Genomic DNA, 16,910 nt, shown 5'->3' with positions numbered 1-16,910 from the left:
GGTTCTCTGTGTAACAGTCCTGGCTGTCCTAGAGCTCTCTCTGTAGCTTTGAACTCAGAGATCTGCCTGACTCTGCCTCCCAAGTGCTGGGATTAAGGTGTGCGCCACCACCGCCCAGCCAAAATCAGAGTATTTCTAAAGATGTGTCCCTGTCTTTGAGACAGCTTACTACTAACACCCTGCGACCTTTGCTATGCCCTCTGAATAAAAGGCCCTTCAGCACACACCTATAGCCTGCCTATCTGTGTGTCCAGAAACCCCACCACCTACCTGCTACCACCTTCTAGGCTGAGAATGTTCTCTGCCGGATGCTGATAAGCATTTCCTAGCTCCTAATCATGCAAAAAAGTCAATGTTCCCCATCAAGTTATATTTGCACAACCATGTTTATTACTGTCCAGCAGAGATTCCATTTCATTATCAGTAGATGAATGGATAAAGATAACATGGTACATAACACACAAACACATTTTTAGCTGTAATGGAAATAAAATCATGGCATTTGCAAGAAGATGGATGCAACTGGCAACTATGATGTTAAACAAAATGAGCCAGATACAAACACTGTGTGTGTTCTTTTATGTGCAATCTAGGGGAGTGTGTGTGTACACTCAGGCTCACAATAGACGGAATCACAAAGTAAGGCAGATCTTAGGGGGCGTGGAAAAGGTAATGAAATCCAAATGACATGAAACCAAAAGGAAGGAAGGGGGCCAGAAAGAAGAGGGTAGGCCGGTGGGAGGGGCCGGGTGGAAGGAATAAGAAGAAAACCAAGTACAATGGCAGGTATGTATGAAAATGCCACTTGGAACCCAGCATTTATATGTTAGTTTAATAATAAAATGATGTGTGAAATTAAATATGCTATGTTAAAATGAAAGACAGAAGATGCAAATTACTAGTATCAGGAACCAAAGAGGGCTCTCCCCAGAGCTAAGAGAGTGGAAAAACAACAAAAAACAGGGAATACCTGAGATGGTCACAGTGAAACATGATGGAAGAGGCAGCTCAACTGCTATATATGTAGACCAGTGTGGGCTTTGTTTACTTGTTTAATTTTTTAAGTATGTATATATTGTTTGTGTGTGTGTAGGTATGTGCACCTGAGTGCAGATTGCCTGTAGAGGCTGGAGGTGTTGGATCCTGCTGGAGCTGGAGTTACAGGTGGTTGAGTCCTGATGTGGGTGCTGGGAATCAAACCCAGGACCTCTGGAAGGGTGTTCTTACCACTGAGCCGCCTCTCCAGCCTGGCTTGTGTGGTTTTGTAATGACCATACCACATATTTGTGGTGCAATTCTAATTATAGTTGCATACAAACTCCTACAGGAAACACAAGTCCAACTCATTTATAAGACTCTGCTATCAAAACTTGACAACTTTGCAAGAGAACGAGGGATAAAGGTCAATTTTTTTTTAACTTTAAAAATAGTATTTAAAAGGAGTCATGAGGTTGTAGGTTTATGGACACTTTTAGTTAGGTACATCAAAGTAAGATTGTTTAGGACGAATCCAGAAGACACGCTGGTGACAGGCTCAGCTCTCCTAAGAAAAGAGCTGGCTCAGTGGCTCAGTACACTGGCTGTTTTTTGCAGAGGGCCTGGGTTTGATTTCCCTGTGACCGCTCATTACCATCTGTAACTCCAGTTCTAGGGGATCTGACGCCCTCTTCTGACCTTCATGGGCACTGCACACATAGATGGAGGCAAAACACCCATACATGCAAAATAATAAGTTAAAAAAAAAAGGTCTGATATTATTTACTTTTTTAAGAAGACGACCAGTCATGCTAGCGAGAGTTCAGAGCCAGAAAGGAGGGAGAGCATGCCGAAGCACACACAGGCACGCCAAGGCAACATACCCTGCAGGAAAGGCTAGCTGATTTCCCAGCAGTCTCACAAATGCGTGGGAGTATAGTTTTCCTGGGATTGAATCAAGGGTCTCACCTAGGCAAGGCAAATATTTGGCCCCTGAGACACATCTCCAGCCCTCCTACTATCTTTACCTTAACATGGCTTCCTTCTTTATCAGAGACCAGGGCCACATAGGTGATTTCATGATGTCTGCAGTACTCCTGTAACTCTTCTTGGGACTGAAACAAACAGCAAGACAAATGAACAGTGTGCCTGGAGCCCCTTCAGGTCATTACAGACAAAGAAAATGCTGCTTCCAGTTGTATTCCCAAAGTGAATTACTAAATCTGCTGACTTCAGGGGATAGGGATGCTGAGGAGCACGGAATTCCAGAAGGAACTCTCTTGTGCTTTCCCTACTTTCATGATTGTCTTGAAGGACAGCAAACAAGTAAGGTAGTCGTGACAGGAAGAGATTTTCAGTGGCTTCAAGTCTTAACAAAAGGTGCCAAGACCTGTAACACAGACAGTCTTTTAGGAAAGTAGAGGAGTCAGGAAACCGTAGAAGGCAGAAAGCAGAATTAAGCTGGTATTATGGTTCTTGCCTGTAACCTCAGCACTCAGAGGCTAAAACAAGAGGATGGTCTATCCCCTAAGAACCTGTCTCACAAAACAGAAATAAAGCAACAGAATACTTTTCTAACACGAAACAAACAATTGATGCTTTTTCTATCACATGATTAAAAACTGATGCTTAGCCTTCTGACAGCAGCTTTTATATGAACACACACAGAGCAGCTGCAGAAGACTCACAGCCAGAGACTTGGCCCGTCTGTGTTCCTGGTCATTGCAGAGTCCTGGGGTACCATTAGTGTGGCTAATCTAGAAGGACCCCTCCCTCCATCATCAGTCTGTGACAGTGCAGACACCGGGTATCTGAAGCTCCCACCCCCGATTCTGAAGGGCAGGCCGGTGTCCACGGTGCCGCTTTCCTCACCTCCACCCCCTAGCAGGAGGAGGTCTGCAGACTCAGACACACCAAGACCATGTGGATGTCCACATCCTAGTCCCTGGAACCTGCCAATGATTGCCCTGGGCCATCTCGGGTAAGGACAGGAGCCTCGGGGAAGAAGCCGCCACACGGCTGAGTTTAAAAGGGAGGGAGAGGCAAGGAACAGATCCATCCCTAGGGTCCTGCCAATATTAACCCGGGCTTCCAACTTCCAGGAATTAAGCAAACAAAATCACTAAGCCCCTGGGTTTGTGGTCATATGTTATAGGAACAATCAGAAGTTAATGGAGAGAGTTAACTGATAGTCTCTGGGTATACACTCTGGCAGGCACGTCCAGTTTTTTTTCCTTTTTGAATGTAATGTATTTAATTTATGTGAATGTCTCTGTGTGTGCATGTCTACACATGTATAGGTACCTGCAGAGGCTAGAAGGGGTTGGATCCCTGGAGCTGGAGTTAGTTAGTTGCTGATGTAAACCACTTGACATGGGTGCTGGGAACAGAACTTGGGTCTTCTGGAAGAGCAGCAAGGGCTGCTAACCACTGAGGCCTCTCTCCACCCACTATGTCTAACCTTCTGACACTGCTATATGACAGTGGAGTTAGACTCCCGAGAGGCAACACAGACAGGGAACACAAAAGATAATAAAGACAGCAAATGCCCAGCTTCTTTCTTACTCTCATGACCTGAGACAAAGACCTAACAGCATGGCCCTGCTGTCAGCAGACTGCACTGACAAGTTCAAGGCTAGATCAGGACACAGTTATTCAAAGTTTTGGGCCTATCAGCTTCTCTGTCTTCATTTAAACTGACCAACCATAAATAATAGGACAAAGACTGCTCAAAGACCCTTCAAACTCCGAGCTCTCAAGGAGCCTGGACTTGAGGCTCCAAGACCCGCCTCTGCACAGTTGAGGGTCTCTTTATGTGCCTTGCTGTGTCTGAGATTTTCCCTCCTGCTTCCTGTTGTGCTTGAGATTTTTTCTTGCCTTTAACTCTTTGCCAATGGAGACCCCGAGACAGTACCAGTATCATCTACAAAGCTCACCCTTGAGAACCTCACCACTGAGCCGCAAGTAAGAAGCAACAACAAATATCTCAGTGTTGTAAATAGACTCTGGATTTGGCTGGCCCTATGGTTCCAGGTGGCCGTGGGTGACGTGCCTATGAAGGGTTGATTTAGCCTCATCCTGGAACATTTACACTTCATTCCTAGCTTCTGTCCCTTACCTGTGACCAGTCATACATGATCTCTGCAGTGATTCCCGCTGTCCAGAGTTTCTGGGTTAGGTTGATGGCCCTGGACATGGACATCTGGCCAACGCTGACAACCAGGAGGTCACAGGAGCTTACTGTAACCTGGTAAGAAGCAGCAGTTACACCAGGGGAACACTGCAGCTGTGGGGGTGAGAGCAGCACCCTGAAATTGTGAAGAGCCACACAGTGCAGATGACTTTGGTTTAAGATGACATAGTGAAAACAAGACACAGTTAAAAGAACTTATGTCTGTCTTTTAACACAGACATCATTTCAGCTGTCCTTCACCACTAGGAAGGTACATTTCTACCCCTCTCCGGGAAAATGGATCTTGCCTGAAATGGGGAAAGGCATTCTTTAGCTTTATAGACTACAGCTGGGTTTTTGATCAAGTGCATTGACAAAAGTGTGTTAGGAGCTGGACTATTTTATCTATACGGTGTATTACAGACGTGGAGAGAGGCAGGAGAGGTGCCTGGATCTGCAGCAGCGGGAGAGCAGGAGACAGTGCTGAGATGCAAGGACCACGTGACTCTTAGGCTGGACCACAAGGCCATTTCCAGAACACTCAGCCGCTACATCTTCAAGGCAGCTCTGTGCTCTTTGTCCCCATCTCCTCAAATCCTAGAGCCATCAGAGAGATGGGTTTTTCTATACTAATGAAATAACTGACAGGAGTGGGGGGTTGACCCTTGGGCAGACTAAGGCAGGATAAAGGGTGGGGCTTTCAGACACAGCCCCAGTGCCTGGGAGAAGGAGCTAAGTGGATCACTGTTGACATAATCAACTCTGCTATGCATGAAGCCTCCACAAACCACAAAGGTTCAGAGTGCTCCGGAGTGGAGGAAGGAGGCTCTGGGAGGGCAGCCTGTGGATCCCTAGAGGATGGTGCTCAGAAGGCAAAGAAGCGTGGTGTGCCTTCCTGAAGAGCCACACTGTGTCCTCATCTCCTTTATATTAACCAGGTCAACAGTGTTCCCCTGAGTTCTGCTCTAAGCAATGGCTGAACCCAAGGAGGAGGTGATGGGACACTGAGCCACAGTGAGTCAGGTGCACAGACAAAACAAATGGGACTTTCATCTGGCATTGGAAGTGGAGGGGCAGATTTGGGGACCAAGCTCTCGGCCAGTGGGGTCTGCCATTGCCACCACATGGGTGGCTAGAGTCACAAGGGAAGGGAACCATGTCTAGTTCGTGTCTGCTAGAGTCACAAGGGAAGGGAACCATGTCTAGCTCGTGTCTGCGGCTGAGATAGTCCTCACTTGGTGAGTGAGAGTGTAATTGGGGAGGCTGAGCTCCCAAGTTCAGTAGTGGTGCTAAGCAGTGGCGATGTCTCAAAGCATGCTGGGAAGCAGCAGGACTTACAGGCTCTTCCATGTTGAGGACAGCAGCGAAAATCTTGTCTATGGCTATGCTGACACCCACAGCAGTAGGGACTGGCCCCAGAGCCTGTGGGCCTCTGAACTTGGGGATCTGTGGAGAGACCAGAGGGCTGGTTATGGAATAGGGAAATATGTTGTGGGGAAAGCAATAGTAAAGGAAAAGCAAGCTCTCAAATGCCTAGCATGATGGTGCATGCCTATAATCTCAGCACTTGGGGGCAGAGGCAGGAGGAGGATCAAAGGTTCAAGGCCAACCTTAGGTATGAGAGAGTCTGAGGCTAGCCTGGGCTGCGTGAGACAGTGTATAAAAACAAACAAACAAAAGAGCTCCCACAAACAAAACAAAAAACCCCAACAACCCCCCTCCCCGTAAATAAAACCAAGCTTTGTGTCAGTAATTAAAGAGTACAACAACAACAACAAAAAAAGTGGTGTGTGTGTGTCAGAGAATTGAGCACGCATTCAAATTTAGGAAAATATTAACGAGTGTTTTGTCTAGATCTAAATGGCTCACTGTGCTAGCCGCTAGCTACATGTGACTACCAAGTATCAGAAATCCCCAAGCTGACACGTGCTGTGTGGGTAAAGCACATGCTTGCTGCAGACTCAGAATGATTAAAACCAAGCTTTACAAGTTTCAGTGCTTGTTGAAATAGTACTTGGGATATAATAGGCTAAATAAAACTTGGTAGAATTAACTGTGCCCCTGCCCCCTGCTCTTTCTTTTCTTTGGTTTTTCAAGACAATGCTTTTCTGTGTAGCCCTGGCTGTTCTGGAACTTGCTCTGTAGACCAGGCTGGCTTCAAACACAGAGATCCACCTGCCTCTGCCTCCCGAGCACTAGGATTAAAGGCATGGGCTAGTATCACCCAGTTCCCAATCTATTTATTAGTTAACATCCCTGGGTAATTTAACATCACACATGGTAGGTTCTGGGTTGTGACAGAGTAAACGTGTGTCTCTCTACTGTTTCTGAGCACACTGAGAACCCTGACCATCATACAGCATCAAATGAGTGTGTAATGTCTTGACTGCGGCAGGGGCTCTGGAGGTCTACACGATGAAACAGCGCAGAGTACTCAGCTTGCCCATGACAGTCTGCAGTCTGTGCTCAGTGAGATGGGTCGGGAAGGAACTGTGTAAAGGGTCCTGGAGACCTATTCATAAAATCTTTGCAATTTCCAATAAGCCTCAGATTATTTATTATTTTGTAGTGTGTATATGTGTGGAGGTCAGAGGACAACTCTGTGGAGTCAGATCTCTCCTTCCAGCTCTAAGGGGTTCCAAGGGTAGAACTCGGGTCACCAGGCTACCATAGCAAGCATCTCTACCCATCTTACTGCCCTGTCGGTTTTTTATTGGCATATATTCATCGTACCTAGTACTGTATTTTCTAAGAACATTCCATACAACTACATATTACACTTTGACCATTCTCTCCACTCCCTGTTTCCTCCCACTCTCTCCTTTGCCTCCCTTCTTCATATAGTTTTTGTTTTTTAAAGACAGAGTTTCATGTAGTCAGTCCATGGTAGCTTGAACTTGATGTGTAGCTGAGTCCAGCTTTGAGCTCCCCCTCCTCCCGCCCCTCCTGTGTCATGTCCCTAAGCGCTATCACTGTCTGCTTTGTTTTTATGAGACATCTCTGTCTGGCCTGGAACTTGTTATGTAGCTCGAGTTGGTCTTGAATTTGCAGCAATCCTCCTGCCTCTGACACCCAAGTGCTGGGATTCTATGAGTGCCTTGCCATACTTAGCTCCATGGTGCATTTAGTTTCCTAGACAAATGCTAAAAGGGATTTCATAGAATTTACTGGTTTACCTTTTTGCATCATAGTGAAAAGAATCCAAAATAGTGAGCCAGGGCTAGTCAACACACAGAGGGCACGCACTCAACACACAGAGGGGATGTGCTCACCAGCAGGTCATATCTGCCGCCAGCTGCCAGGATCTCAGGCACGACCCTCTGCCTGCGTCTGCTGAAAGCCAGGAACTGGAAGATGATGCCAGTGTGCTGCTGCACCTTGTAAACCAAGCCTAGGTTAATGGAGACCTGTGGAGGGAAGGGCAACAACACAGGTCGAAGCGTCAGTTGTGGAATGTGAACAACAACTGTTTCAATTATTCTGCATGAACGAAAACCTTTGGAAAGATTCGGCAGGAGCTGTTTACTAGCGCCTGCTAAGCTCTCTGACAACAGTCCCCTCCCTGAGGCACACACCATAGCGTGGGTGTGTGACAGAAACAGCGACTCTTGCAAAGAAATCCCAAACCGAGTTTTTACGGAAAAATACAACATTGGCATTAGGGCAATAAAACCCACCCCCCTGGAGCCACTATGAGCACTGCAGGGCCGCATTGCTGGCAAGGAACAGCTGTCAAACCTGTAACTTCACGCCCAGTTTCTTCAGCAGCCCGACAACTTCCTCCAGATCTTTCAAGCCATACTTCACCAGCTGGGCAACACCTGTTTTCTGTTTTATTAGTGAGTTTATTGTTGGCGTTAGGTCTTGCAAATCCCCCTTCTGCTCGATGAACTTGTAGAGTCGACACAGCTGGAAAGCAAAGAGGCCCAATCAGCTGCCGCTCTGCAGAAGGGGACAGCATGCACAGTGCTTCCACAAGCTGGGGACCCATGGAGCCTGCGCAGCCCCAAGAGCAGGGACTTTGGGGTCAGGTAATCCCAGACTTTGCTACAATTCTGAAGACTATCCTTTCCCCCAGGGTCCAGTTTGAAGCAGCTCAGAGAAAAGTGAGGCACACAGCCCGCTCATCCAGTGGTGAGCATGGGCCAGGGGGCCTCTCGTGCATCTTCCTCTATGATAGCCTTGTTCTCCTTTCCTTCCTCCTCCTCATTTCCATCACCATAGGGGCACAGACGGGTGGGCAGGCCAGACCTGTACAGATATTCACAGTAGAAATTCTCTCTGCTCCCTTTGCTGGAATCATCTTTACTGGAAGCCTGGAGCTGCCGCCTCCTGCACCCCCCTCCCCAGCCTTTGTCCCTTCAGCTCATAGTGGATGCTGGATGTACACTATTTCTGTCATGGTCTGATCCTGAGAAGTTCAGTGCTGGGGATGGTGGGCTGTGGCCGACCAGAGTGCCCAGCACACAGCAGAAGAGGACATAGGGCTACAGAGAAAACAACCAGAAACCGAGCTGGAAATCAGACCAACATTATTATAGCTAAGCTACACTGCAGGCAGAATCTGGCCCACCTATAAGTTGGTACGCCAAACCCAGGAGCTGAACGCTGACTTGCTTAGTGCAGTCAGTTAAACATAAGTCAGGTGCACTTTAAATCCCAAAGAGTTTGTTCCTTCCCTTTTTGAGACAGGGTCTCACTATATAGCCCTGGAACTCCTTATGCAGACCTGGCTTCACATCACAGAGATCTGCTCTGACTCACGACTCTCCTTTCTGAATGCTAGGATTAAAAGTATGTGCCACTTTGCCGGGTTGAGTGTTTCTCTTACAATTTGCCAAGTTAAAGATAAAAAAAAAATTAAATACAAAATCATGTCTTTGACTTAATTGCCCTGGGGCCAGCAATGAAGTCTCCCCCTTCAGAACCGGCCAGGAGCAGTGGAGAAGATTTTGCACATGTGAATCAGGATGGAGCTCAGTGTCTCTTGGGTTCCAGGATGTCACTGTGAGTTAAGATTGGTCAGGAAGCTGGCACCTGCCCTGCAGTGCTGCTCCCCTCTCCGATGCACCTGGGGCACCATTTGAAAATAACAAAGTCTTCAATGTCATTATAAGATCCCATATTTTTTCCTTTTAAAACTAGTCAAATACATATCTTGCTCAGCATCATCAAAGAAAACTTGACATTTTAGCAACAGTGTTTGACATCTGTGAGACATTTTCAAATGTGGCGTTAGCTCAAAGAACCTTCTGGAAATGGAGTCACTGATCTGGACGGTTTTACCCAGATTCCTGGGTATTGTCTACTCTTGGGACCATGTCTGCACATAGGAGTTGGCTGTGGGCATGTGTAGGAGATGTGTAAACATGTTCTTCATGCTGAACCTTAGGCCATTAGGTCACTAATGTCTCCTCCAATAGTAAACAGTGAAGGCTTAACATGCTCATTTCTAAGCTCTGAGTCCTCAGCATCTCATTTACTTTCTATTCTGGTTATTTTTGTCATATTGATATAAACTAGAGTCACCTGGGAAGAGGGACCCTCAGTCAAGGAATTGCCTCTATCAGGCTGCTGAGCAAGTCACGGGGTGCTAGCCAGTAAGCAGGGTTCTTTGCTTCACCCATCCTGACTTCACGGAAGTGTCAGCCAAATAAGCCCTTTCCTCCTCAAGATCTTTTTTGGTCTTTGGTGTTCACCTTGGTAAGAGAAAGAACGAGTGCACCTCCCCTAAATGAAGGGGTCCGTTTCTGTCGACCATCGCCTGTGGGTGCCCTGTGAAAGTTGTTTCAAAGAGACGAGGGTAGATCCACATTGTGAAGACCCCCTCATTCCTCTATGTTCAGGCACGTGCCAGCCATACAGTAGGTGTCCGGAGGAGTGAGTGGCTCTACTTGGCCCATCTGCAATCATATTTTAGCCTACAGAGTCTGTGAATTTTGCTGTCACCATAACATCATGTCATGAAGTTTCAGACGAAGGGTTGTAAAGCTTCTGGGAAAGTTTTTTATTTCTTATTTTTAACTTATTTTTATTTCTTAAGACAGGGGGTTTTCTATGTCCCTCTGGCTGTCCCGGAACTTGCTCTGCAGACCAGGCTGGCCTCTAACTAGTGCCTCTGCTCCGGCATGCTGGGGTTAAAGGTGTGCACCGCCGCCTGCACTTGCTTCTGGGAAAGTCTTTCCTTGGGGCCAGGCTGCAGTTTAGTGTTAGAGTGTGATTGCCTGGCATGTGTGGGACCCTAAGTTGAGTGTTTAACACTGCAAAAGAAAATTAAAACCACCCTTTTCTTATATTAACATGGAGGAAAATACACAATGGGGTCTGTTTTTGCCCAGGGTCCGGCCACTCAGGTAAATGTGAATTTACCTGTGCCCGAATGGATTACTGGACATTGGCAGAGATACAGCTGACCTGCTTACCATTCAAGAGTCACCCATTGCTCGCTGGATCAAACAGAGGGTTTTAGAGGTAGGAGTTAATTTTCCAGAAAAGTAAGAGCTCCAGTTCAGCTCTGAAGAGTAGAGGACCTGGGGTGAGCACAGGAGTATCTAGAAGGATTTACAGAAATCTGTGCCCTAGTTCCACACGACCTGTTTCAGAAGTGGGCAGCTTGGTGCTGGGCCTGCTCAGCAGGAGGCTTGTGCCAAGCACAGGCTGTCCAAGGGCGATGAAAGAAGGGGCCTGGTGATAAGAAAGGGAGGGACAGTCAGCACGTGGAGGGCACACACAGAGGGCACTCTTCGATCACAGTGTTCATTTCTCTCTTCTAATCTCAGCGGTTGCCATGGCACCAACACTGGGTGGGGGGAGCTGCATCTGTGAGCAGCAGATGTGAAGTGCTTGCTACTTCACCGCCACAGAAATTTGGTGACATTTTCTGACATCATAACATGGCAGAGACAGTGGCGGTCACACCAGCAGAAGGTACTCACGCTGTTAGAGGACAACGACAGGTTACAGAATTTAGCTTCCACCTCTCTCCTTGTCAGCTTCTCGGTCTGATAGAGAACAAAAGGGGACAATGAAAGAGACCTAGTTCCTGGGGGACAGAGGCAGGTTCTGTGAACCCAAGCTCAGTCTGTGCTACATAGTGAGACCCTGTCTTAAAAAGCAACAAAACAAAACAGAAAAACCTCAAAACAAAAACAATGAACTACGAGCCTCCCTCCCCAGCCCCGGGGCCTCTGTCAGTGCCCAGCTGCATTCCGCTGCACCAGCACGGCCAAACAGCAGTGGTACTTAGGAGGAAGAAACAGTTTCCAGAAAACAGACAGCAAAGCTGGGCTCTTGAAGTCAGTCTGCCAGATGAATGAAACGCTGGCCAAGGCTTTCATGTATCAAAAAGTAACATGAATGAATGTCACAATTCATTCTGCGTTAACCACAGACTGTCCACACTGTCACCTCCCCCATAGACACACGACAGAAATAAAATAGACCGTGGCCACAAATGGTTCTGCTGCATCAGAGCAATGCAAAGAGGAGGTGAAGTTCTCAGTGTAGTTTTAGGGTTGCAGGAGTCAGAGGATAACCGGGGGCTAGTATTGTCATCAGAGCGAGTGCTTACCACAGCATCGTACAGGATGATGTAGACCTGACTCAGTTTATCCTCTGGAATCCCGCAGTGCAGCAGTATTGCCTTCAGTAACATTGTGTGATTCAAGTAAATGCTGTAATTTCTTTCCTAGGATATAGAGAAAAATGCGATTATTTCATTATAAAAGCAAATAGGAATGTGGGCCAAATCTGAAATCCAGTAATTAATTTATTATCCTAATCCCACAGAAGGGCTAAAGTGTAGCATCTTCTCTCCAGGTTTAATTTTCATAACTATTATCTCCACAGTGTTATAGTGGAAGGCTGTAACACTTTTATAATATGCACAAAAATACACTGGCTGATCTTCAACTACATTAAAGAGCCCAAAAGAGCTCATACAGACTGCCAGCAAGGATCAGTTCAGTGGTAACTGACTTGCAAGTAGAGGGTGGTTAAGGTTATCGTTACTCTCGGCCACAGTGGTCGAAATGAGTTCTTACAGTGTGCTGGGACAACCGAAGAGGTGGCCCAGGGGCTCTACCTTGAACGAGCAGGCTGTGCTTGGAGAAAAAAAAAATCAAGCAAGCACATGGATGCCCCATGTCAAGAGCTGTGAGGGTTAAGACTAAAAGGTGACCAGCCAGCCGACCCTGAGGGGCTTCCTAGGAAGAAGGGTTCAAACCATGGCCGGATGAAGACCTTCTGACACATGGACTTCGGTGGCCAACAGTGGGGGATGGCAGGGACTGTGGAGAGCTTGCAAGCAGTCTCCATCACTGAGGGAAAAGAACTGCTGAAGAGACACAGGTGCTGGGTGTTAACAGACAAGATGGAGGAGGAACACTGAGGGTTCTGAACAGAGGGAGCATCATGGGAAGCTTAGCTTCATTCTTGAGTTTTTCAAGAATAGGCAGAGAAACAACATTCACCCTACCCCCAACAAATCAGGGTAGAGGTGAAAGTCTAAGATGAAGCTTGAAGCATCATCCTCAAACCCTTCGCCATGGGCTTCAGGGAAGCTGTGATCTGCTCCAGCACCGAGCAAGAGGCGGCAGCAGCTGTGGATTCCCACCGCACTTAAGGACAAAGGCGAGCGGCGCCATTCAACACATTAAAACGCAGAAGGGACCTGAAGGGCGGGAAACTCCTGGATGATTTCATAGATGGTGTAGATGGTTTCGGCAGTGGGCAGAGAGCTGTTGGTGGTAGACGTGACGATATCAAAGGCACATTCCAGGAGCTCTTTGGGATGAAACCGGTCTAACTTGCGAGGTCTGAACACTCGCTCTATGCAATACCTGGAGGAAGAAACAGGCTTTCTCAGGTTGCTAGTTACTGGAAACACATATGTATGAGGAAGTGCCGAGTGTGAGAAATCAAACTGAAGATGGAAAAAAAAGTCCATGTTGTACCCGGTGGTTCAAAGCCAGATTTGAACCAGACCAGCTTTGCCTCCCAGTCTACAGCCCAGGCTCCCTGCACTGTTACACGGTTTTGTTGTTACTGTTTTTTGTCTGAAAGAGAAAAGTTACACCAATTTTCCCTTAAGTGATGGCCTTCAACACAGAACCACCCACACTTTCTGACTGACTTAGGTAACTGCGAATTTACAGCACCCAAGGAGCTGTGGTTTCACTTGACGAAAGAAGCTGGGAAGAGGTGTTGGCCTCACCGACAGCAATGCCGCTCAGACTAATGAAGATCCCAGAGTTTGACCCCCGCAGTATCAGAGCAGGCACAGAACTGTCCCTGCTGCCAAGCGCCCTCGTCTCAGCGCTGGGTGCTCTTGCTGAGTTACCTCACTCTCCACAAGCAGCGTCTGTTCCGTTACCTGCACAAGGAGCTTCCCAAGGCCACTGGCCATCTGTCCTTCCAATTAAACCTTAAAGGGACCATCTAAGATCAAGAACAGCCAGATTCTTTTTCCCCAAGCAACTATTTGAAAACATTGTTAGTTATGTTGCCCGAGGATAAACAGAAAGTGCAGAATAGGTGGCAGGCCTGTTAGGTGACCCAACCGCTTCATTTCTTCTGAAGATAAGATGTCTGGTGACATTCTAGTCATCTGAGGACAAAGGGGTCCTGGGGCTGGGCTCCCCGACACATGCTGCTCAATACTTCAACCCCAGAATTCTTTCAGTTTCAGAATGAAAAAACCCCACTCTTCCCTGATTTCTTTCCCATGTCTACTCTGTGCTGGGGTCATGTGACTTACCGTTTTAAATTCGGTATGTTATTTCTTGCCACGTATCTTGCAAAAGGGACCTGAAAGAAGAAAGTTGTAAAGACTGGTGTCAAGAAGGGACAACTACTCTATTCTTTTAGTTTTTAAAGCAGCTTTACCCACAATTGTTTTAAGGTATACAACTCAGTGGTGTTGGGGTAATCACTAACAGTAAACCCACTTAAAAGACAGGTCAGAACGACTGCGTCTACAACAGCAGCTCCAGAAGACTCTGCCCAGCGATCTCCAGCCAGCACACTCAGTGACATCAGCACAGTGATGAAAACAGCCTGCTGATGCACTTCTTTAAAACTCTACCCTCGCCTTTAAGTGACAGCCAGGGGTACCCCGAGAGCACTCACCTCTGACACAGTCATGAGTCCTTCAGTGGCATGGAATCTAGTCACTGTGGCCTTTCTGAAGTCTCAGGAAAATTCTTTTTTGTTGTCATTGAAAACATAGCTATTTTATTATGCCCATTTGTAATCTGTGTAGGTTATTGGCTATCTATGATTTTTTAAGATGTAATTTAGGGGCTAGAGATTCAGTTTAGTGGGTAAAAAGGCTTGCCATCTGCACTGGCTAGCTTTTGTGTCAACGGACACAAGTTAGGCCGTCTGGGAAGAAGAACTAACATTTGAGGAAATGCTTCCAGACTGTCCTACAGACAAGTATAGGGGTCATTTTCTTGATTGATGATTGACGTGGGAGGGCCCAGCCCACCGTGGGTAATGCTCCCACGGGCTGGTGGTCCTGGGTGCAATAAAAAAGCAAGCTGGCAAGTCACTGGGGGTAGGCCAGTAAGCAGCACTCTTCCATGGCCTCCACATCAGTTCCTGCCTCCAGGTTCCTGCCCTGACTTCCTTTCATGATAGACTGTGATGTGGAAGTGTAAGATGAAATGAACCCTCTCTTCCCTAAGTGGCTTTTGGTTATGGTGTTTTATCAAAGCAATAGAAACCCTAAGACACCATGTAAACCTAATGACTTGGGATTGAGTCCCAGAATTCACGCTAGAAGGACAGAACCAACTCCCAGAAGCTGTCTCCTGGTCTCTATAGACATATTCCTACATATTTCCCTTTCTCTCTCTCACATTCTAATACAGTTTTAAAATTCTCATTATTATAGTAAAAATGAGTACTATCTCTTAGGGTGAATTTCCTGAGTTCCATATCAGTCTCTTAGAGAAACTACCCACACATGATCAAACCGGTGTTAGACTTCCCAAAGAGATGTGACAGTATTTTTTTTTTTTTTTTTTAGAGACAGAGTTTCTCTGTAGCTTTGGAGCCTGTCCTGGAACTAGCTCTTATGGACTAGGCTGGCCTCGAACTCACAGCGATCCGCCTGCCTCTGCGGATAGGATTAAAGGCGCCACCACCGCCTGGTTGTGACAGTATTCTTAATGTGCCAAAATGCAGACAATGGCCTCTCTTAGTTTTTGCCTTTGCCTATCAGTGTATGGAAAAGGAGGTTAACTACCTGCCCTTACCAATCCCTTAGTGACCAGAGAGTAAGAAATCAGCTTTAAGCACAACTATGTAACCTCTGTACTTTTACTCTTTCATAGAGCCCAAATGGTGATAGGTTTATTCACTTCTATCAAAAAATAATTCCAAATTAATATTAATTAATTAATATTAATTCCAAACTAATAATTACAAAAAATAATTTCCTTAAAAGGAAAATAAAGGTGCAAAGTACAGAGGGAAGGGCCGAGAGTGCAGCTCATGGGATTCACATAATTAGGGCCCCGAGCGCTACTCCGAGTGTGACCACAAGTGTGTGCACAGGGCTCTCGGGCTCTCCTCCCCTCACCCCCCCACCCACATACACATAATATGGGAGGGATTTCCTTTTACATCATAAAAACAAAAGTTGTTTTTGCAATAAGCCTTAACAATTAGACATAAAAAAGAAAAGCAAAGAAGCCTTTGTTGTATTCCTCCTTCTAGGAAAGTACGTAGAAATTCTAAGGTCCTTCTTGACACCTTACATTTTGAAGAGGCCAAGACAGGCTGGTGTGCATGGTGACTCACACGTGTGTCAGTGTGCTCTTCTCACATATATACCAAGTGCACGCGACACACACAGCACCTCATGAGCACACAAGTTCCTTTGAACTTAGTTCTTTTTTTAAAATTTATTTATTTATTTATTTATTTATTATGTATACAGTGCTCTGCCTGCATGTATCCCTGCACCCCAGAAGAGGGCACCAAATCTCATTACAGATGGTTGTGAGCCACCATGTGGCTGCTGGGAATTGAACTCAGGACCTTTGGAAGAGCAGGCAGAGCTCTTAATCACTGAGCCATCTCTCCAGCCCCCTGTGCTTAGTTCTTAAACTATCAATATAGTTTGGACATGTTTAAAGATAAGATATAGTAATATATATGTGTGTGTGTGTGTACACATATGTATTTATGTATATATATGATCATATATATTTAACTTTACATAGATGAATACTTAATATGTAGACAATTAACTCTAATTTTTAAATACTTTATTTTATGTGTATGTGTGTGTCCCTGAATGTACATGCAGGTATCATGTGCATGTATGTGCCTGCAGAGGTCAGGACAGGGTGACAGATGCCCTGGAACTGGAGCTACAGGCAGCTGTGAACATCCACGTGAATGCTGGGAACTGAATCTGGGTCCTTGGCAAGAGCAGTAAGTGCTCTTAACCTCTGAGCCATCTCTCCAGTCCCTCTACTTTGTCTCAGGTGAGTCTCAACACATAATCTGGATGAGCCTCAAATTTGTAATTCTCCTGCTTTAACCTCCAAGTGCTGGGATTAAAGGTGTAGGCCACCATGCCCAGCTACATTTTTTAAATAGCTTAATATTCCATAATATTGATGACATACATTTAACCACTCTCTTATAGATGAATATAATTGGTTTCAATTCCTTTTAACACTCATTTACTATGTTATTAAAACAACAAAACCTCTTACAGTATATTGCCATTTCATAGAATATGGAA

General features: G+C 46.2%; 1 protein-coding gene across 9 annotated transcripts in view; it reads right to left on the bottom strand.

Moving 5' to 3' along the window:
* Window positions 1–16,910, bottom strand: part of Eif2ak4 (eukaryotic translation initiation factor 2 alpha kinase 4) — a 91,671-nt gene that overhangs the window by 9,661 nt on the left and 65,100 nt on the right. For all 9 annotated transcript variants that reach the window (XR_003378446.1, XR_003378445.1, XR_003378444.1 and 6 more), the window contains 9 exons: window positions 13,905–13,954; window positions 12,819–12,987; window positions 11,718–11,834; window positions 11,083–11,148; window positions 7,886–8,056; window positions 7,420–7,554; window positions 5,486–5,593; window positions 4,094–4,222; window positions 2,004–2,090 (listed from right to left, as the gene is read on the bottom strand). Coding sequence is in view for 6 of the 9 variants with exons in the window: in XM_026787876.1 (XP_026643677.1) it covers window positions 2,004–2,090; window positions 4,094–4,222; window positions 5,486–5,593; window positions 7,420–7,554; window positions 7,886–8,056; window positions 11,083–11,148; window positions 11,718–11,834; window positions 12,819–12,987; window positions 13,905–13,954 (1,032 nt within the window). In the remaining 3 variants the exon portion in view is untranslated. The remainder of the gene's footprint in view (window positions 1–2,003; window positions 2,091–4,093; window positions 4,223–5,485; window positions 5,594–7,419; window positions 7,555–7,885; window positions 8,057–11,082; window positions 11,149–11,717; window positions 11,835–12,818; window positions 12,988–13,904; window positions 13,955–16,910) is intronic.

Source organism: Microtus ochrogaster (genome assembly GCF_000317375.1).
Source record: "Microtus ochrogaster isolate Prairie Vole_2 chromosome 14 unlocalized genomic scaffold, MicOch1.0 chr14_random_1, whole genome shotgun sequence".
Lineage (NCBI taxonomy): Eukaryota > Metazoa > Chordata > Mammalia > Rodentia > Cricetidae > Microtus > Microtus ochrogaster.
The sequence above is the reverse complement of the archived record's forward strand: the minus strand, read 5'-3'. Positions and strand labels throughout refer to the sequence as shown.